Below are 23,840 nucleotides of genomic sequence, written 5' to 3' on the forward strand. Positions count from 1 at the left end.
AGTAAGTGGCTGTCTGGCTTTTGCTGTTGCAAAAAAGTATTGTCTGTAAACGGAGAGATAGTGTCACTCCATCCATTCAAGACTAATGCACTGTTGTGACTTGAAGGAGTCATTTACATTAATATAGGCTCTCTGGATAAGTACATAATGCTATATGGTCAAACTTCTTAGCAACTGGGTTCTGAAGACTGAGAGAAAGGAAAGACATGTTAATAAGACTTATGGACATGTATCCATGTATCCGTTATAAGTTTTTTCCATTTGTTTAGAGCCAACAACATTATTAAACTAAAATTCCCTTACATATAGCCATATTTCTTCTGGAAGTGAATGCATGACCAAGTTCAGTGATTTGTTTTTGATGTCAACCAATATCTCAAGTTCAGTAGCAGAAAGCACTCTTGCTTTCCATATAACTTAAACAGCCCAACATCAGATGTTAATTAACAGCAGTGCATTCAAGTGGACTCACCTGTGAATGTGCTTATTAAAAGCATCAGTAAATACCCTTCTAAACTAAAGTAGTGCCATGATGGTAACTTGCGGTAACTTTAGTAATCAACCCCTTACTCTTGTGTCATGCAGTGTGCTATTACGGTTTGTTGCTGCAACATACTATAGTCTCCTCAAGAATGAGTCAATAAAGTTTCATAATATATCAACAAACTTAAGTTTGTCAATCTTTTCTTTTCCTTTGCCCAGTTGTGGACAAAACAGCAACACTGAAGTTTGTGTATGGACTCAGTATTTTGTTAAAAGACACTTGAGCAGTGTGGAGGGGTTCCATCCTCTGCTGGAAATTGGTCTCTCTAAACACCAGGGCCTTGGTTATAGTCAGCAACAGGAACCCTAAGTATGAGGAATTGTGCAGATGTACAAGCCAAATGATCACCACAAATTTTAAAAATGTGTGCAGATGAACTGCTCAACCCAGTGGTGGTCACAGTGATCTCAAAGAGCTCTCTTTATGTGTGTGTGTTCTGTAACCATGGTGAGCGCTCACCATGTCAAAAAGACTGAGGTCAGCTTTGATGATATCCTCATTAGGATGAGAGGGAGGGAGACAGTTTAAGCTGTTTAAGGGTCTTGAATAGGAGTCATTGAGACTGATTAATTTCTATTCATGCTGTTCAACTCCTTGATTGAAAGAATAAAGTGGCTCTCTGTTCTGTACAACAGTCTTGTAAGTATCTTCATCAGTGCCATGTGAAAACCCAAGCCCAGCTCCTTATTACTTTTTTGTTCTTCAAGTGGCAGTCCTTCACATTCCCACTCATTGTTTTCAGTCTAGCATGTGCTGATTATCCCAGTGATTCAAGCTTCAGGCTGAACTCCAAGTTTAGGGGTCCTTGTTAAAAGAATGTGTGAACTAGTTGCTTCATGTGATGGACTACCTTTATTGACTGAATTTGAAGTATGGGCCAGTTGAATGGGACTAAGTGAGTTCCAAAACTTTCACAAAATGAATTTTAAATATATTTAATTGTGATACATGCATGTAAACAGAGCCACAGAGTAGAAACTGCATTGATTGATTTGTGGCCACTAGGGAGCAGAAGAACTGCAATACAAGCTGACAGACAAACAGCCCTGACATATTATCGCCTTATCAAGTTTTTATAGTTGACATGGAGAACATTATCATATCACCAGAGTCCCGGTGAAGAAAGTCAAAAGTCTAGCAACTAAACAGCCAGATATGAGGCTTGAGCCAGAGTTGCTCACAGAGTGGATATTGGACTTATTCATCATTTGGACAATAACAATAATAACAGGTTGACAATGTTGCTTTGTGTCTGCTGGATGTGTAAGTAAGCTGTTTGATAAAAAGCTAGCCAGAGCAACTTGCGGCTGTGTATCTGTCAGCTTGATTTGATGTTTTTCTGCCCCCTAGTGGCCAAAAATCAATTAATGTAACTTTAAGTAAATACTTGTGCTAAACCAGCTAACCAGTGTAGATGATCAGCTGGTTGTTAACCAATATGATTGGTCTGTAATGCTGTTGTTAATCACTTGGAACATTTTTCAAAAATATTAATCATTCAACCATTTAATAATTTCATGCATGAGGTAATTAAAATAGTTTCCAGTGGTTATTAACCATGTGTTTCAATTTACAAAGTAGAAATAACATCATTTAACACCAAGTTTGTTTATTTTGTCCTCATCTTTGGTACAAACTCATCAGTGCTGTGATCAGAAGGAACACTCTGACTGACTAAATGACAGACCTGAGTTTGGCTACTTATTCAGGTTGCATTGAGGCAGTTTTAATTCTTACATATTGTACATTTAAAGGACAAAATGACAACCTGTAAAATTATATTTTCTTTACTATTACTTTTATTTCTTGTACTTCAGTATTATTTATTAATGGCAGTAATGACTACAGTCATGTGTGCTGCTGCCCTTGACAAAAACACAAAAAGTGCACTGCCATTCCTCACAGTGCACTTCACTATGGTTTTTGCACCTTGTCTTGATTTACCTTGTCTCTCTCTGACTCTCTTTTGCTCTTTTTGCAGCTGTTTGAGATCACAGTGCCGATCACCCAAGGCACCAAGCCGGTGACCATCAGTGTGGCCAACCACACCCAGTGCAGCTGTCTGTCCAAACTGGACATCTACAAACAAGTTCACAGCATAATTAGGAGAGCCCTGCCTGAGTAAGCACTCATACTCACTGCGTCACTCTGTCTCTGTGTCTCTCTCTCTCTCTTCACACACACACACACACACACACACACACACACACACACACACAACTTGTAGACAGTTCTGTCAGCTTTGCAAACAGTATTCAGACTCAAAGGAGACCTCTGTCTACATCTGGCTCCTGTCTCCTCAGAGCTGTGTGTGTGTGTTTAGGAAAGCAACAGCCTTTTCCTTTTTCCAGCAGAGGTGTTCTTATTGGCAACACACACACACACCCACACAAATAGTCTTTGAGTTATTGTTACAGAGGTTGCTTCCTGTGGTGTATGTGTATGTATAGAAACACTTTTCAGATTATCTCTTGAACTAACTATCTCTTGAATACACATTTCATGACACTGCAGTGCATACCTACATGAAGCATGCTGTGATTTATGACCTCTCAATAACACTCTCTAACAGTCAGTATTCCATAAGAAAGCGGTTTATGGTGTATTTATTAGTAGTTGGGCTCTGCCAAGGCTGGACCTTGTCTCCTGTTCGGTTTGTGATTTTTATGGACAGAATCTGTAAGTGCAGCTCAGGAGTGGGGAGCATCCAGTTTGGGGACCTCAGGATTGTGTCCATGCCTTCTGCCAATGATGTAGTCCTGCTAGCTTCATTGACCTTTGAACTTCAGCATACACTGAGGCAGTTTGCAGCTGAGTGTGAAGTGGCTTAGGTCATGGTACTCTGCCAGAAAACGGTGGAGGGCTACCCTTCAGGTTGGGAACGAGTTTCTGTCCCAAGTGAAGCTGCTCAAATATCTCAGGGTCTTGTTTACGTGTGAGTGTAGTACCAGGAAGACACCGTATGGATTTAAACCCTAGACTGGTCACCCTCAACAATTTTTAGAATCTATTATTATCCTAGGCGTTAGTGGAGAGCTTTTATGTCTCATTGTGGTCTCAATGTTTTAAGGTACAAACAGACTAAGAATAAGTTTGTTCAGATGTTGACTGGATATTCTGTAGTTAGAAAATCCAAGTCTACATCTTTGTGTTTTAAATCCACTATGTGTAGAAAGTTTCTGACTGTGGTGCCCCTAGTTGTAGAATGGAAAAAGACACTGAGAATGAATAGGCTGAAAGCAGCACAGACTGCACTGATTTTCATCAGCATTGTCTCATTTTTCTTTTGTCATCAAAACAATTTAAACGATGCATAGTTACATCAAAATTATACACACACTGGTTTTAAATATTTGCAGGCTTATAAATATTTAAAGCCAGGTTACTATCCAAATGTATTGCAAATTTTAACCAAATTTGACAGAAAATATGTTTCCATCCACTACTGTTATGTGAATATTAGGAGTTGGTTCATGGAGATAAACAGTGGTGGCACTAATTCTCCAGTCAGGTGACATTAAGAAGAGGGTTCAACGAGATGATGTAATCTAAAGAGAGCCAGTCAAACCTCAAATGGTGTAAAACAATGTACAAAACTAAATGGAAGTATGGCACTTCTGTTTGTTTCATGAATTAATTTGAGCAAGGTTACAGTCTCCTCATCAGTCCACACAGATCTGATGTTTTCGTCTGCTGACCTCTTTCATGTCTTCAGTGGAGTGGAGGCTTGAGTGACGTTTAAGCCACATGCTTGTACGTCATGATTTAGTTGCTAAGTCTGTTTCTATTGCACTTTGTCACATTTTGCTTTTATTGATAGACCAACTTTTCTACCTCAGCAAAGCGTAAAAACTTTTTCACAATATTTCAATTTTTATTTTTTTTATTTTTGGCGTTTATTTGTGCACATTGAAAATGTATGTTAAACAGTATATATACACTGTATAGCACAATACTGGATTTTTAAGGCTCATTCCAAAATTGATATTTATATCAGCAAATATTCACTTTGGCATTTCTGAATTGCAGTTTCTTATTATTTATCAGCCGACATACTGTATATGTTGATTCTGATATACAGTCTCTTTAATAAGCTGATATCAGTCTATATATCTTCTATAAATAGTTATATATACTTATAGTTAATGTGGAGGAAATCTTCTGAGGCAGACACATTGTACCTTATAGAAGGAGAGGAATCTCAACTACGTTCTCAGCTCTTTTTCCAGTCCCTTTCATTTTTCAAACCAGGTCAATTAGCAGTATGATAAACGATGGTCAGATCTTGATGCGGATGAAATCCAAGTAGATGTTGTGCGTGTGTGTGTGTGTCTGGGTGGGGTACACTACTGGAGAGTAATGGCATGTTCGATATGGAATGTGCACTTATATGTGGCATAGACCTTTGCAATGAACCTAAACCAAGGAAAGACATGAAGGGTTAGTCAGTGAAGACTATGCATGTGTGGGTTCGCATAAAGAAAGACATATCATTGGAATGTGTTGGGATTTATAATGGTTAAAGGGGCACCAAATTGTGGAGGTGCAATCAATTAAATTTGACTATCAAATTATCAAAGATAATCATAAATAATAACTTTAATTAATAAAGTCCTCAGGGGCACCACTCTTCTTAAAGAAGAGAAATGATAGCCAATCATTTGATTAAGTCTCATATAATATACCAAACTATCCCTTTGGAACTCGGATTAATAATTAAATTAATAACTATAACTAGAATTACCATCAATAGCTAGTAGTTTAAAGGATTTGGAGGTTGGCAAATTATTCTTGTGCAACATTAAGCATTTATTAAACGATAAACAAAGCAAAAACACACAATATGAAGTCTAACTCTAAATGCACTAAACTACAGAACAAAGGGTGTGTATGAGTGTGTGTGTGTGTGTGTGTGTGTGTGTGTGTGTGTGTGTGACCCGAAATGGCTGCTTGGGTCCAAAATGGCGTCAAACTAAAGAAATCTAATTCTAAATGGTGACTGAGTAGCGGCCACATGGTTAAACAAAGAAAGGAAATTCAAAATGGTGGCTAGGTCATGTTTGAAAAGAGTGTGACTCTGTTAAAGGTCATATTGGAGTGGATGTGTGCACTGTGTAGGATAAATGGTGCCAGGTTAAAAGAGACTTAGTTAGCATGCAAAGACTGTCTGTGTGAAACATAACATTAACTAACATCAACTTAGCAAAATAACCTAGCAGTAAAAAGCACATTACAACAATAAAGTTCAATGAACCAAATCAATAGATATACATTCACAAAAGTAAAACAGTCCTGTGCATAGCCAAGTACACTGTTAAGCTATGCGAAGCTATGTAATGCCCAGATATAGGTTCAGTGGTTACGTTACCTGTCTGTAAAGGAAGAAAGTTTGCTTTGAAGTTGCTGTTATTATCTGGCGGTTCCGTCGGATCAGCCAGGCAGGGAAGAGTGTTGGTTTCGATTGAAGAAAAGTCCTTGCTGTGCAGTCCGTTTGTGCAGATGGAGGAACCGGTCGCTCTGTCTGTTGTTCTCCTTGCAGTTAGCTTGGTGCTAACTTCCTTAGTTGCCTCTTAAAGTTAGCTGGCAGGCTTTTTGTAATAGCCATTGGCACTAAACTTTATTGCAGACATCTTACGCAGGTGCTCGCGTCGCTGCGGTAAGAGAGAGAGTTCAGTTGGTGTGTGTCTGCTCCAAGCAGATTACACAGTGGTGGGAGACAGCAGCTGCTGAGGAGCAATGCTGTAGACAATGACCACTGACCCCCTTTATTGACCTGGTGACATCCCGGGTCGCAGGTCAATAAAGGGTCATAGGAGGAGTTCACACCTCCGGGGATTCTGAGACTGAGTTCAATGGTGCTCCTTTGTTTACAGAACAAAAGAGTTGAGTTAAAGTCCCACAAATGAATGAATTCAACTAGTGGAGTGCCAGTTGTCCCAACAAATGTAACCTGTAAGATGTGTAATATGATGATATGTTATCTGATGATCTGAATATAACAGATGTTCTGTTAATGAAATGGAAATCATATGCATTAAACAGATCTATTTTATTTACTCCCTAAATATCTACGGTTTCATTCTTTTCACGGAGTATTTTGTGGTTTAGTTTTTCTATCTGGATGTTGTAGTGGCTCACAAAATCCACTTGATTGTCGTTAATAGGCTTTGTTGCTGTAAAGTGTGTGTGTGTGTGTGTGTGAGAGAGAGAGAGAGAGAGAGAGAAAGAGAGTAGGACCACTTGTGACGTTAGAGGCATGTTGATATGTGCTGGTATTTGACGATATATACACGCACATACACGCACAGACACAGAGCAGTGGCGTTAAAGATTGTCAGATTATGGCTGGAAATGGAAACGTATTGTGGAGATTTTCACACCTACAAATCATCCAACATGTAAGAACACACTCACACGTAAGCATGAAGCACACGTATGTTTCAAATTAGGTTAAGTGAGAGAAACACATCAGCCCAGTCACACACCAGCCTCTCCCCCAAAATCTATCTCTCTTTGTCTTTTCCTCTCTTCATCTTTTTCTTTCACTTCCCTCTTTTTCCTCTCAGCCCCCCATTAATGTGTATGTCTGTTTATGTGTCCATGCCACTGCAGCTGTAATTGAAACCACACTGTCCCTTTTCATCGCCAGACTCTTTCACAACTTCAAACAATTTGTCTGCTGCCTAAATATTGCACTTTAGCCAGACTATTTTCACTTTGTGGTATTGTGTTATATAATTGACTACGTGTGTGAGTGTGTACAGTATTTTCAAAAGAAGTATGTTTTTCTTGGCAGTTTGTGGAAATCCAAACAAGGTATCTGGTTTTCGGAGTAATTTCAGCATCAGGCTGAAGTTTGTTTTCAGTAACATGGATAATCAGAATTATTTTGACAATATTTCTTAACTAGATATTAATTAACAACAGCAATATATAGTGACTTAGGATGTAATGGTTTACAAAGCCTTTTGGGTTATATGTTGTTTGTACAACCTTGTCCTACAGCAGTTGACTTTACTGGTTACCAGAGATACCCCAGTCTGTGGCTGCAAGGAACTGTACGAAAATGATTAGAGGGGAGGGTTATGTACTTTTCCTTTTTGCTGAAGGGAGAAAGTGACTATTCCCTCTCTCTGAAGGGAGAGAGTGACATTATGGAGGAGAAGGGTTTCTTTTAACTTTTTCTCATCCTGATTTATGTTTTCTTTCAGCCTCCCTTTCTGAGATTTAATCAAAAAAATCAAATAGTTACATCAAAATGTTGGCTTTTGTGTGCACCACAGGAAAGGAAGGTGCTTTATGGCCATCTGCAGAGGACAACAGTCCTATCTCTGTATTATTGTATTAGGGCTTTATTTTTCCTCATAAATAGTAAATGGCTGCATTTATCCAAAAGAAAAACTACCATGCAAGGTGCTGGCCAACAATTGGGAGCAATTTGGGGTTCATTGTCTTGCCCAAGGACACTTTGACATGTGGACAGGAAGAACTGGGGATCTAACCACCAACCCTGTCATCAGTGGACGGCCCACCCTACCTCCTGAGCCACAGCCACTCCGACAGGGTTTATTATTATTATTATGTGATGGCTATCATAACCCTTTATTGAGCAGCTCTTTACTCAAAATTAGAAAGTGGCTGTATGTCCACCATTTTGTTATGTTTACCACAAATATATTATTTTGGGGTCCAAAGAAAATATGAATAATGCTGGGGAGGACCTTGCTTTAAAAAAAAAATTAAATATAACATTCAGCCCCCTTCCCCACCGCAATAACTTTCATACGGTTTGATGAACGTAATTTCATTGAGCCATATATTTCCATTCAATCAAATCAAGTAAAACTAGTCTGTCTTGATTGTGTTATCTGAACACCAAATACATTTGTGGAAGAAACTTAATGTTAGTATTTAAAAGCAATTTATTTGGCTTTTGTTAAAGATGCAGTGCGGAACTTTTGTCTCCCCTTCTGGCAATGAGAGTAATTACACAAACCCATGCTTATGATGTATGCCTACAGGTGAGACCGCCCCAGGCTTGTGTTCAGAAATTGTTACAAAAATACAGAGAAATTTCCACAGTTCCAAGACAATAATCCATTATTAAGAGTAAATGTAATAGCTACATAGCCTACTCGAAATATTTTACAAATACCAGCCTGTCCAAGAGCAGTAACGTGACATCTGTTTCTGCCCTCAATTTCAATTTTCAATTCAATTTTATTTATATAGCGCCAATTCATAACAGAAGTTATCTCATTGCACTTTTCTTGTGAAGCAGGTCTAGACGGTACTCTTTATAATATTGTTTACAGAGACCCAACAAATCCCACCATGAGCAAGCATTTGGCAACAGTGGCAAGAAAAAACTTCCTTTAAGAGGCAGAAACCTTGGAGAGAGAGAGAGAGAAAGAGAGAGAGAGGTTTTTTGGGGGGGAGGCACAATGCAAATACCACCTAGAATTTTTTTTTGATTGTAGAATAGTAATTGTAGTATTAATATTAATAAATTAATAATTTATTAGTCCCCTCTCTTCTTTCAGCGCTCTCCAGGAAAAGCTTCACCAATGGTTTTCCGTGTTTGTCCTCGCTGTCGATCATTTTCTTTTTTTGACTGTAATCCTTCCTCTGCACGCCAAGTTTCTTTTTTATCTGGAACATCAGAAACTTTTCTTGGACGCTTCCTAGGTTTTTCCGCCATCGTTTACTCCAGAGCCATGTAGCAAGAGAGTTGAGTCATCTCTGTTAATTTCAATTCAAGTGGCTTTATTGACATGACTGCATACAATACAACATTATTAATAATAATAGAAAGAAAAACATATTTTAAATCCTTTTATCTACAGAGGGGATGCAATTCAATTTAACTCTATGCAATCTGACCCCTTGTTCATATAACATTTGCTTCTCAGCAAAGAATTTATTCATAACCATAACTTTATTCAATGAACATACTACACTCAATCTTGAACCATGTGTTGCCATCGAGAAAAACAAAGGGTTAGAGAACTGTATAAGATAATTGAATAGGCAAACTTATTTAAAATTAAAGCATTTCAGTTAAATTAACATAACTTGAACCTTGACTTTGCAACTGGATATTGGACTTCAGCTAGCATCCAATCACACGGACGCATCGAAGTAACAAGTACTAACTAATCACAGTAGAGCTGGACTTGACGCAAAATGGATGAGAAAAAAAATAACGGTGGAATCTAACCACTGGAATGCTGAATGTTACAACGTGCCATTACTGATGCTTTTCAAAGTATGCCATGGAGATACAAAGAGGGGAGACTGGAATCCCAGTGCTAATCTAACTTTAGTAAACGTTTCACAATAATAAAACCTGAATGCATCTAAAATCTAAAATGTGGGTGAATTGTGATATTATATATTGTAGCCATATAATATAATGCTATACAATATAATATATAGCTTTGCAAAATATTCTAGCAATACTGGCTGCCTTTCCTATCGTGCATCGTTTAGACCAACCAAAATAATAACAGCATAGGAAACACGCCATCTCTGATGTAGACAATGTGCTAATTTTACATATTTATCGTAGAAAAGGTTTCAGTCGTAGTCATCTGGACACTGTTTTCAGAATCAAGACGTTTCGGCTCCCATCCGGAAGTCATTCTCAATTGTGAAAAATGGACCAGGAACTCAGAAATTTAAGCTATTCTGTGTTACTTAAGCCCTACCCTCAGGAAGGAGTCTACCTGAGTATCTGTTGATTACTCTATCTAGTTTCGCCTGAAACTGACCTAATAGTTTCCAAGATGGCCCAGTAATCAGGCCTAAAGCTGCAGGCTGGATTTGAACCCAGGCCTCTGCAGTAAGGACTCAACCTTGTACATTGGGCACGCGCACTACTAGGTGAGCTACTGGGACACCCCATCAGTTCATTACTTAATTATGTATTTTTCTTTGCTGATTGACCCCTTTCAGCACCTCTCGCACTATTTTGGGATCCATTGTTAACCACCCTATCTATCCCTCTTTCTGCACCTACCTCCACCTGTTTCACCTATCTACTCCTTTCGACACCTACTTCTGTCTACAACAAAGAAAAAAAAAGCAAAATAACAAACCACACTGTCAGAGACAAACAGAATCACAGTAAAAAATGCACAATACCAGCCTCTCTCAAATACACACAAGCACACCTCTATTACTCATTATCGCTTACAAGATAGCAAAAACAATATCAATATAGCAGTATTTAAGTTAAGGTATATGAGGGGACAGTGGAATCAGCAGAATCAGCGGGGGGCAGAGTTCAGTAGGAAGACAGCTCTGGGAAAAAAGCTGTTACTCAGTCTGCTGGTCCTTGTCCGGAGGCACCTGAGTTGCCTGCCAGAAGGCAGGGGGGAAACCAGTCTCTGGTTTCCCCCCTGCTCCAGGGCCTTGTGCTCTGCAGCAGAGGAGTTCCCATACCAGACTGTGACAAAGTTGGTTAGGGTGCTCTCTACTGTGCAGCGAAGTTCACCAGGACAGCTGAGGACAGTTGGTTCTTCTTCAGCGTCTTCAGGTAGAAGAGGCGCTGGTGAGCCTTCTTGACCAGGCAGGAGGTGTTGGTGGTCCAGGACCATAGTATCATCTGCAAACTTGATGATGGCATTAGATCCATGCGCAGGCCTGCAGTCGAGTGTGAAGATGGAGTAGAGGAAGGGGCTCAGCACACAGCCTTGTGGTATGCCAGTGTTCAGTGTGATGGTGGTGGAGCAGTTGTGGCCTGACCTAACAAGCTGCGGTCTATTTATCAGGAAGTCCATGATCCAATTGCAAATGGAGGTGTTAATGCCCAGGTTTCCAAGGTGATTAACTTGGAAGGGATGACAGTGTTGAATGCAGCGCTGAAATCAACAAACAGCATTCGTGCATTCTTATTGTCCAAGTGTGTGAGTACAGAGTGCAGTGCCATGGAGACTGCATCCTCTGTGCTCCTATTGCTGCGGTAGGCAAAGTGGTATGGGTCCAGTGTGGATGGGAGGAAGTCTTTTAGGTGTGCCAGAACCAGCTGCTCAAAGCACTTCATAACAATGGGTATGTGCTACTGGGCAGGTAGTTGTTCAGGCACGTTGGACTAGAGTGTTTTGGCAATGGCACAATGGAGGTGGATTTAAAGCATGTTGGCACAGCTGCTTGGGTGAGGGACAGGTTGAAAATATCTGTAAAGACCCCAGCGAGCTACTCTGCACATGCCTTGAGTATGCGACCGGGGATGCCGTCTGGTTCAGCAGCCTTGTGCACGTTGATCTGGCTCAGTGCAGTGTAGGCATCTGTGGAGGTGATAATGCCCCCTTTCAGATTTGCCCTGGAAGTGCTGTAGGCCTGTGTGTCACCTGTTCTGTAGGCAGTGTTGCATGCCTTCAACAGGAGGCTCACCTCCTTGTTCATCCATGGCTTCTTATTTGGGTATGTGGTGATCTGCTTCTGAGTTGTAACACTGTCTTTGGTGATGTTGATGTAGTCCAGTACAGAGGAGGTGTAGCTGTCTATGTCCGTATGAGAGCCACAGGTGGCCTGAGAGGCAAACATACTCCAGTCTGTGTGTTGAAACCTCTCCTGGAGTGTGGTGTCTACCCCCACAGGCCATACATTGATGGTCCTCACTGATGGCTTCACATGATTGATGAGAGGTGAATACTTGGGGGTGAGGAAGAAAGAAAGGTGATCAGATTGACCCAGGTGGGGGAGGGGTTCACGGCGTAAGCCTCAGCCATGTTTGTGTAGACATGGTCCAAAGTTTTGTTTCCTCTGGTGTGACAGGAAACATGCTGGTGAAATGTGGGGAGCACTGCCTTTAAGTCTGTGTGATTAAAATCTCCCGCAACAATAGATGCGGCCGCATGAAGTTCGCTCATAGCAAGCTTGGCATCAGCATCCGGAGGAATATAACCTACCGTTATAACGGTGGAAGTGAACTCCTGTGGCAGATAAAACGGTCTACATTTAACCATGAGAAACTCTAGGTTAGCTGAGCAATGTCTCCTAACAATAACAGAGTTCGTGCACCAAGCTTTATTAACGCAAACGATCCTCCGTCTCTGGTCATTTGCCGTCCTATTTGCCCGGAGTGTGTGGCATCCAGCTAGCTCAATAGCATTGTCTTGTATGTCACTGTGTAGCCATGTTTTAGTAAAGATCATGACATTGCAGTTCAAAAGTCTTCTGCTGTTGATGATTTGCGAGGAAAAGGCTGCGTAAAGAGAGCCAGAGTGGTGTTAGCTTTAGCTTAGCTCTTAGCCTCTGTGCTTCTCCCGCCCTTTTTACGATCTCGACGCCGCCTGCGAGCACTTCTGCCCGGCCATGTAGGGTGCGTAGCATCGGGTGTTGTGGCGATCAAAGGGACGAGTCAAAGATTGCAGATAAAACTGCCAGGAATGCGCAAACCAATATCCAAGAGCTCATGTCGGGTGTACGATGTTAAGGCACAGCTGTTCTGTACGAACAGACCCGAGATGAGCAAGAAAAACACTGCATAAATGCAAAAACTGGAGAGACACTGAGCCTCGTGATGTACACGCGCTGCCATCTTGGTCTTGAGAGGTAATCTCTCTGTTACAATCAACAGTGCAAAAAGGATATTTTCACAGATAATGTAACGTTAGCCGTAGTGTAAACAAACAAACCTAGGCACAGTAATATTAGCAAACTACCTGTGAGAATATTGAGTACACGATGGTATAACAACGTGGTGGTGTTGTTCCTACAACATCATAATTAATGTTGCTGCAGGACCATCATTGCAACTGAGCAATCACCTTGTTGTGATGTCATAGCTTTGCAACTTTGGGAAAAAGACTGGAAAAATATTAAAACGCGGGCATATGCAGTGGGGAACAGAAGGTAAGCATTAAAATTACTTTATTAAATAATATGATAGGACATTTGAATTTCAGTACATTTGCATCATATAAAGGACCAGCGAGACCTAGTTTAGCTAGCTATTATTAGTTAAATTGAACTTACTCCTGTTGATTTGCTAGTGTTAATTCTAGCTAGCATTAGCTAGCTCCTTTACAGAGAACAGCTAACCTTAGCTTCTAACCAGATACATTGTGCATTTCAAACATCTAACATTATAATAACTAGTCAGCTAACAATACTTTCTTTAATACATTTGCATCATATGAAGGACCAGCAAAATCCAGTTTGGCTAGCTGTTATTAACTGAATTTAACTTACTCCTGTTGATTTTCTAGGTTAATTCTAGCAAATTCTTCTCCTTTACAGAGAACAGCTAACCTTCTAACCAGATACATGGTGCATTTCAAATAACTAACGTTATAATAACTGGTCAGCTAACAGATAACATTCATGTTCACATCCTAATGAGAGCTGTGGGGCCAAGTGGCACTCTCTGTATAACCTTTAACTTTCACCCATCTACCACTGGAATAAAAAATAATAAATGTTCAGTTTTAATAACCAGTGGTCATGGTGACAGTTCCTTATTCTGTGCAAACCTATAAAAGTCAGCCTAATGGTTATGGGTTGAATCAGAGAATGAAAATAATTACCGTAAATATAATTAACTGGCCCATGGATGCTCAATTTGGCTTAAATAAATGAATACCTATGTAGCTACAGCAATATTTGACCAGGATTAACTTGCATGTTTGTCCTGGGCCATCATATAAATGTTTGTCCTGGGCCATCATATGAAAGTTTGTCCTGGGCCATCATTTAAATGTTTGTCCTGGGTCATTATATTAATGTTTGTCCTGGACAGTTATTTTGGCCAGGAGTTTAGCCTCATCATTTCCTATATTTGACAAAATAAGCAAGTGAATAAATAAATAAATAAAGGCAATGTAAACTTAATATTCTTTTTTTCAGAAATGGAAGACATCTTTAGAAAAACAGTTCTGAATGAGGAAAAGAAAAGAACTGGAAAAGATACACAATGTTTTTGTGACAAAGTGACAGGAAGACTCATTTAGTGTAGTTGTCAAAAAGCTGAACTCATTAATCCTTGAAGGCCTCTACAAGTCTTTTAATGACAGGTCAAGTAAAGACAAAAAAAGAGACTATTACAAATTTAACTGCATCAGGCCAGGGAAAAAAAAGTTACAGAGCAGTGGGCTGCTTATGTTTCATTTAAAATAATCAGTGCTTGGGAGGACTACATTAATTCTGCTGCCTGTCTATGATAAGCATGATGACCCAGATCCCTCTGACCCAAAGAATGCACATTCCTACAACATATTACCCAACTTAAGAAAGAAGATCGAGGAACTGTTTCCCTTGGAACTAAACCAGACATTATACTAACAGAATGTCATAAGTGGTCCAGAAACCGTGGACACGGTGATCTACATAACAGAGAGTATTTTGTCTCACCACGTGACATTGACAATGTTAGAACCTGCATTATGAGAAAGAAGCACTAACTGTGATAACAGTCAAAGCGTAGATGCCTTACTGAATGGACTTCTACAAGAATATGTTCTATTCTACTAACCATATACATCTGACCAGGAGCTAATAATTGTTTTGCAGATGTCCTTACTCAAGTCCAAGTTTGAGAAACATACAAAGCAACGTTGCAATCAGCAACGAAAGTCAGAAAACTCTGGATAAAGTTCTTGGAGAACTTCCCCCAAGGTAAATATCACACATTGATGTAGTATTCATTCAAATCATCTAACTATAAAGGAAGGAATCAATGTGTGTATGTATTTATGTATGTCTGTCCTTCGATTTTCTCGACAACCGATCAACTTCACACTTGGCGGGTGTATTGCTGAGGACCCGATGGAGTGCAGTGTCGAATTTGGTGCAATATGAACACGCAATACGTTTAATATTAATAAACTTTGAATAAACACAGAGATCAGAGACGTTCTCTGTGCAGCAGTGGGGCAGGGCTTCAGGGCTGTGTTACATGCAGCCGGAGACCAGAGCTGTAGCCTACAGCAAGTCAGAGAAAAGTAAGTAGACAGCGAAAACACGCTTGGAAACGCGACACGTTTAGTATTAATAAACTTAGTAATAAACGTTGAATAAACAAGTGAAAAGCGAGCCACTCAGCTCTGTGTCTGAGTCAACCCAAAAAGTCAGAAGGATCGTGAGGCCCTGCTTTCGCGGTCTGTATTCATACTGATCAAGATCAAGCAAAAACACAGTTTTTAGGGTACTTCCCACAGGCAGTTCAAAACCAGCATGTCTCATGTAAGCACAAATCTTTTGAGCAAATGTACCCACTCATCCGAACTGAAGGCACAGAACAGAAACAATTTGAGCGCCCAATATGATCGATCCACTTTATTTTCAGATGCGCATTTTTTCAAAAGCTCTCGGTTATGTATTTTATTTTTTAAATGCAGTCCTCATTATACTTGAAATGAGAAACAGTGGGCCTACTTAACATCTGTGTTGAGGTATTTTTCTATGCATTGAAGCAGCAGTACCGGAGGCCAAGCCAACGGCTCGTTCCATACAGGCATGTTTTGAATGGGCACTGCACCAGTTTCAATTAATGACAATTTATTGTTTGTATTGCTTTGTAAACTTTTGAGCTAAAACATTTTCATCTTCAATTTACAAATGGGCCAACTTCGTATGAGACTGTGGTTGGTTGTAACACATTGAATAGCCTAATTAAAGGTAAAAATAAGTTAGAATATTCTAACAAACTACACACCTGCTAAGTAAGACCCTTTTACTGCCAAGCAAAAATTTAATTATTAACATCACAAAAATGTTTACACCCTGAAGCTGTTTATGCTATATAAAAGTAAAAAATTAATCTTGCCAATGTTTTGTTTTACTACCACCTTGCCATTCCATAGGTGTTTATAGCTGCAATATTAGGCATTCGTATCTTTAAACTTGGGAATGGTATCTCTGCCTAGTCAACATTAAATCTGCAAGTCGTGAATTTAGTGCTGCTCATAATGTTAGATAGATGGAAATTGGAAGGAAGAAAAGAAGCAAGCAAGGATATTTATTGTTTAACAATAGGGAACACATTTTTGTTGCAGATGACCAAAATAAAACTATCAAATCTGTCAGCTTCTAGCTTTGTTTAGGCCTACTATTTAAAATTATTCTAAGAAAGTTGTAGAAAAGCAGTAACATACAAGGTCACAGAACTCTGTCCTACAACCTCAGCACACTGGTGTTAACAACCATGATATTGCTTAAGAATTAAAATGTTCCTGCCCTGCAGCAGAGGATGAGAACCATTTAGACACCAAATGAGCTGGGTCAGGATTCAAGTAAGAATTTGTGTGTTACTTTCTGAGGTAAATATTGTTTTTTTTAATCAATGTGTAATTGTTTGACTACAAAACTCTTCAACACAGCCTGTTTAGAGACATTGTCATTTTATGCCCGCTTTGGAACAGAGCCCATTTGCTTCAGTTGTGTGGGAGAACGCAAAGATGGAGCTACACTACCTAACTTGTTTGTTATGCAGATGCAAAATCGCTTAGACTGGCATGGTTAGATAATGGTCATTTTAAAGTGAACCTTTAACATTATGCATCATGATGGAGAAGGGTGTGCATCACCTTGACAGCATATTATAGGAACAATTGGCTTGGTGGGGGGTGCTGTACCTAAAGGTAAAAATATAAAATTGTGGAAGGCTATACACAGTCAGTCCAATTCACACAAAATCTGATGGACATATCCAGCTATCATTACTTTACAAATTAAAACGAACAATGTAATTGAAAAATATGATTCTTATTTTAGCCCTCCTTCAGTGTTTCAATCACAACAAAGCACAATACAGTAAATTGTTGCTTGGCATGCATTATAGTAAGTCCAACAGAAATAAAAGAAGGGACAAATTTCATATGCAAAAGGCAATCAACAATTATTAGTTTCACACTCCGTGTATCTACATATGAGATATAAAATACCCAAATCTATTTGTGGTCTGGAACAAAGTAAAGGTTTGGTACTTGCTCATTATTGCTTGGAGCTAATTATTGAAAGGAATACCGCAGATTTTCAATATTTAAATATGTAGTATTTGTATTATTATTTCAACATATTTAAATGTTGAAAATCTGCGATATTCCCCTTTAAGGCAATTAGCACAGTCTGAGGTAATTATATCCTCAAATGACAGTGTTGGGGATAGTTTCGATTCACCCCGACTGCCACCGCAGCAGATCATTGATGTGAACATGATAACTCGAATAGCAGATTAATTTGGCAGTGCATATTCATCAGTATTGGGTGCAGTCCCAACAAAAGCACAAAATAGGTGGATTAGTCTAAACAGCATAAATCATGAGGCATCTGTGTGTTTGCTTCAGTATTCCAATGTTGTTTTGCAAACTCTTACCTTAAATTTAATAATGCTTCCATCAATAATGTTGACAGCATGGAAAAAATCTTAAACATGGAACTGTGAAGTAGTGTATTTAGTGGAATAACTATAGTAAAAAAGCACAATTGTACAATAGAAGCCTTGCATGTGTTGAAGTCACAATAGCATCAAACATTAAGGTTTATCATTCATTGATTTTACTTGTTTATACGGTTTTATCTCTGTATGCCTTACTACTTACTTAGTTACTGCTATGTTGCTCAGACCAGACTGTGCGTGTGTGTGTGCCACATGCATTCTCATACATGAAAACTTTGCATATACATGGGCTCAGTCCCATGTCAAACATTGTCTACTGGGATAGGGGGCCAATAGTCTTAATGGTAGCCCTAAGCAGCAGTCTTAAAAAATCATTAATAATCACTATGTGTTACAGGTCTAGTTTTCAGAAATTGTCAGCCTTATTCATCTTCTACAGATTGCAAATATCCCTGTCCTGTCCCATCTCATTGCTGCTATGCAGCTATGTTTATATTTATATTTATATATATTTATATTGTAGAAGATTTGTCAAGAATATCTGTGGCAATGCAGTGTATTTTAGTCTTTTACCAAAAATATAAACATTTTTGAACAGGAAACCAAGATGTATGCCGAATGTTCACATATAGCACTGTACTTGCTATATGTGAACATTCGGCATACATCTTGGGGGACAAATTAAAGGAAAAACCTGAATAAAAACATATCAAATGCAGTTGCTTCTGGGCACCAGGGCTCACTGAATGGTTTCAGTGGAAAGTGACATGAATAAAAGCAAACTTGTCACCTAGATCCTAAAACTAACAGAAAAACTGTCACAAGGTAATTTAAATTCAGCTTCTGTTATGTTCACTGAGATTGACATTTGCCCCCTTCTCAAGCAACATAATTAGGCTACTGTAACCAGTAAGTAACTAGGTCCATTTTAGCTTGGTTAAATGTCTAAACATTTGTTTCTTGAATTAGTCTCATGTTCAAAAACAAATCCAAAAGCTTTATTATGTCGTGGCTATTACAGTATTAGCCTTGCTAATATTATTTTAGCATAAAGAATATGGAACCATCAGGTGCTAACGTTAAGTTCAGAGAGAGCTCAACTTCTGTTATAATGGTCGGCAAAATGGTGACATTAACGTTAGTAACGTTAAACAAGTAGTCCCAGAGCCCTAACATCAGTAATGTTATACAAGTGGAATTTGGAATAATAAGTGCGCTAGCTAACGTTAGACTCCATGGAAATAACACATAACATTACATCCAAATTGTGATGACTAGTGTTGTGATTTGCAATGGTTTAATGGGGCAGCCACTTGTGTAGGTGTGATCAATTAATTATGGCAGAATTATCAAAGATAATCCTAAATAATTTTAATGAATAAAGTCCTCGGGGACAACACTCTTCTTAAAGAAGAGAAATGATAGCCAATTAATTGATTGAGTCTCATAAAATACACTAAACTATCAATTTGGAACTTAGATTAATAATTAAATTAATAACTGTAACCATAATTACCATTGATGCTAGTAGGTTGAAGGATTTGGAGTTCAACATAGCAGAGGTTGCCAAATTACTCACTCTTGTGCAACAATAAAGAAACCAGCTCCTGAGGGCTGAAAAACCCCGCCGACGGTGGTCGTCCCTCCACCACAGGGAGCGGGTTGATCCAGGCGGACGGCATGTTTGGGCATGTGCAGAGCTGGGAACTTTGGGTGGACAACCCAGAGCCTGGACAGGTGTGGTGTTGGGAGCCGCGGACGGACAACCTGGAGCCTGGACAGGTGTGGAGCTGGGTGCCTCGGACGGATGACCAGGAGCCTGGTCCTGGGTGTTACGGAGGATCTCGGGCGGACGACCCGGTAGTTGAACCAGGGTGGAGTTGAGGATCTCCGGTGGGCAACCCGGGCACTGGCCTGGCGCGGAGCTGAGGACCTCAGGTGGACGAGGACCCCTACTGCAACCCAGCAGTCGGTCCCGCGGTGTGCTTCGATCCAACTGGAAGAGGAGGTGGTTGCGATCCAGCATCGGCTAGGGATTGGTGCTGTTGCGATCCGGAGCTCATGGCTGTAATCCTTTTGGTTTGGTCCGACCTTCATCAACGTCAACTTACAGTAGCGTGTGGCTACCAAACTAACCTAACTGATAAACACGTCACAACAAAACCTCAGTAAAAACACATCATACACATCGTTAACTAAACATTCCTATGCTTAGCCAAGTACACTGTTACACTATGTGATGCCCAGTTGTTGCTTTACCCGTCCGTGGGAGGGAAAGAGAGGTGGCTTTGTTACTGGTATTAGCTGGCGGTCAGTCTGTTTTGGACGAGCCAAGCTGGGAAGAATTGTGGTTCCGCTTTGGAAGCATCTTTCGCTGTGAAGTGTCTGCTTGTAGAGGATGGAGGAAGCCGGTCACTCTGTCTGTGGTTGTGGCAGCAGCCCCCTGTCCCTGGACTCTTCGCTGGATCGCAGTCGCCTCCTTTCCCGGCTGGATCGCAGCAGCACCAACCCCTTGCCGCCACTGGACCGCAGTTGCCTCCTTTCCCGGCTGGATCGCAGCAGCACCAACCCCTTGCCGCCGCTGGATCGCAGCTGCATCCTGCCCCGGTTGGATCGCAGCAGCCATCCCTAGTCGCCGCTGGATCGCAGCTGCCTCCTGCCCCGGTTGGACCATAGCACGCTGCAGAACCATCTGCTGGGTTGCAGCATGCCACTGAATTCTCTGCTGGATTGCAGCAGCATCCTGCCGCAGTGACAGGCTCCGGGTTCCCAGACATCACTGGTTCTGCCAGCTCCTCTACCAGTCTCTCCATTGCCGGCTTCCTGTCCTGCTGTCCCATCGCCAGCTGCCAGTCCTGTTGCCGGGCCCTGATCTGGTTCTCAAAAAGGGTTCCAAAAGGGTTTTGTCTTTGCTGCCGGCCTCCAGAAGGGTTTCGACTTCGTTGCTGGCCTCCAGAAGGGCTTTGCCTTCGTCGCTGGCCTCCAGAGAGGTCCCGCCCAAGATCCCCAGCTTGGCACATGTCCAGCCCCAGGGCCATCTGCCCGAGGTCCTCAGCTCCGCACATGTCCAGCCCCCAGATCGTCCGCCCAAAGTCTCCCACCTGGCCCTTTTACTTCCTGTCTTTGTTTTCCCTCTAGTTTTGATTGTTGGTCCTTACTTAATTGTTTGCACCTATGTCTCGTTGTCTCACCTCCCCTAGGGTATTTAGTCTGGGTCTCTTTCTTTGTTCAGTGTTGGATCATTGTTGTTATACATGGTGTTGTTCCTGCCTGGTGTGATTCCTGCATTGAGATTTGTTCCTGTCCTGTGAGTGTTCCTGACCTTTGTGTGTGTCACCGTTTTGGTGCACCTTTTGTGGTACCTGGTTTTGTGGTTGTATTGTATTCTTTGTTTCCCTTGGACCTTGGCTGGATCCTGGATTTTTGCATTTTGCCTGCTCCCCAGTGAACTGTTTGCCACCTTGGACTCACTCCCTTGCTTTACTGCCAGATGGTAACCTATCTGCCTTTTGCCTGTTCATTACCCGTCTGCCTGTACTTGCTTGTAAACCACATCACCCCTATTAAACACGATAGCCATCCTACTACTTCACCTCATACCACTTCCTGGTCATCTGCATTTGGGTCCACATACCACTACGCAACATACGACAGTAGCGTAGTAGTAGTAACAGAAGATTATCACGAAAAAACATTTTAATTACAGATGGAGGTATTTAAGTGGATTTTTTCAAAGTGTACCTTTTTGCGCTTTTTACCAGACTATATATATATATATATATTAAAATAATCAAGTTGTGCTTGGTGTCTGAGTGCATTTTGCCAGTTTGAGCAAATATGAGCAAACGCACAAGTGCATAGAGAAATATCATGTCATTACCTGCGGTCCAGATATGCACAACATCATCTCATAACTAGGCACACTGACAACATTCTAAATAGTGGGGAGTAGAGGTTAATTTTCAGCACCATGATTACATGTACTGCTGGAGTGGGTGGTCCGCATGTGACAAAGTCCACTCCCCAAAACAGCCTCTTGCTGAAGCAAATTAGCTGGGAGGTGGAGGTTATTAGGTTAAACCCGTAAAAATGTATTGAAGAACATACCATATGCTGTAGCCTATTAATAAGTATGGAAATAGAGAAAATCTTTCATCAATGGTTTTCCATTGTATTCTGACAGTATTTAAAACATTTCACAATACATTAAAGGGGACATATTATGTACCTTTTCAACAAATTTATACAACTTCCTTGAATCTGTGGAACAGATCAAAAACCTACTCAAACCTAATCAAAACCTACTCTCACCTCTTTCTTCCATTATATTGAACACACCGTTTTTGGTGGGTGTAGCACACACCAAATTTTAAATGAATGATTTCCTCCCCAGCCTGGCTACCCCACACCCAAGAAAAAAAACTTTTACAAACTGGGCAGGACATTAGGTAGGCAGTGTTCCTAGCTCCAAAAAGCACAGCTAATTGATTAATTAAAGCAAATTTGTAATGGTCGCCTAAGTCTACCTTTGGGTTATGAATATGGACTTTTATTATAATTTTTTACACTCAGATGTATTAAATGGAGGCAGTGACATTTTTTAGGTTTTTTGGAGCACGTGGACAGGACAGCGTTTAGTGGGCTTGGAAGCAGGATTTCCAGGCACAAAGCAATTCTAAACAGGTTTTTTTATTTTCAAATATATCAGATCAAGACACACCATTCACTGGAGTTTACGCTAGTTTTTGTTAACCCTCTACTTACTATTTTTCAGTTTTGCCACAAAATTTCAGACTTGTGCTTTTCACAGCTGTAGAAGCACCACCAGACTGCATTCTTTCCCTTGATGATCCCATGATAAACAGCAGGGCTACGGCAACTCCTCCACAGACAGGGAGAGGGAGAGATTTTCTGTTTATGTCTGTTACTTTCCACCATTTTAGGCAGTCAGCTGGCTGTGTCTGTTCATGGCAGGTATCAGGTCCACCCATTACCTTAGATTTAGCTTACATAATTTTTTCCTTAGGTTTGTAAATTAAAGTGAATTGTTACAAATTTACTGCTTGTGTGACATCACAAAGGGCAATAATTCTGAACAGCTTGTTTAGGCAAGACTTAAAACCCTAACCAAACGGCAAGGAGCACCTATGTCATTTTCCCCCAGTGCCTAAATAACATTTCAGCCTGCCAAATCTATAAAAAGACTAGGCAAAATCAAGTTCTGGAGCATGTATAACAAATTGAGACCACTGGCACTTTAACCCATCACTCACTTTGGCTGCATTTGGTGTGCATCACTGTTAAAACTAATGAGCTACCTCTTCTGTAATCAGAAAATCAGAAATCAGAAATACTTTATTGATCCCTGAGGGGAAACTCTTTAGTTACAGCAGCTCATTATCATGTCAGTGCACACAGGAATAGCTACACAAAAAATATAATACACTATAATACAGGTCAGAAAATAAATTAAGTACCAAGTGGGTATAAGTATAAAATAAGTGTGAAGTAATAAGTGGGTATACCGGTTGATGATAATAATATGGTATAAGGTAATAGTGCATGAACTGTTAAGTTAAGTGTAGCTTATTAAGATTATTATGAGATGGAGGATATTGCACAGCAGTAATAGAGGTATGAATAAATATCAATATCAAAATTGAAAAGAGTATATTGCACAGGAGTATTAACACAGAATATTGTACAATCATTTCAAGTATTGCAGAGATGTAATGATCAATGTCCAGTTTAATGACTTAGGGTCATACAGACTACACTTAGAGGGAGGAGTTAAAGTGTTTAATGGCCACAGGCAGGAATGACTTCCTGTGGCGCTGTGTGGTGCTTTTTGGGGGGATGAGTCTTTCGCTGAAGGTACTCCTTTGTTTGACCAGCACGTCATGGAGTGGGTGGGAGACACTGTCCAAGATGGCATGTAGTTTGGCCAGCATC

At 40.4% G+C, this 23,840-nt stretch overlaps 1 protein-coding gene across 3 annotated transcripts in view; it reads left to right on the forward strand.

The window, feature by feature from the left end:
* vegfc (vascular endothelial growth factor c) overlaps window positions 1-23,840 on the forward strand; it is a 130,914-nt gene that overhangs the window by 71,416 nt on the left and 35,658 nt on the right. For 2 of the 3 annotated variants that reach the window (XR_006377399.1, XM_044189913.1), the window contains exon 4: window positions 2,526-2,665. Coding sequence is in view for 1 of the 3 variants with exons in the window: in XM_044189913.1 (XP_044045848.1) it covers window positions 2,526-2,665 (140 nt within the window). In the remaining 2 variants the exon portion in view is untranslated. Of the gene's footprint in view, window positions 1-2,525; window positions 2,666-15,061; window positions 15,167-23,840 lie in introns of all 3 variants that reach the window. The other variant, XR_006377398.1, reaches the window with a different exon arrangement.

This window comes from Siniperca chuatsi, linkage group LG3, assembly GCF_020085105.1.
Source record: "Siniperca chuatsi isolate FFG_IHB_CAS linkage group LG3, ASM2008510v1, whole genome shotgun sequence".
NCBI lineage: Eukaryota > Metazoa > Chordata > Actinopteri > Centrarchiformes > Sinipercidae > Siniperca > Siniperca chuatsi.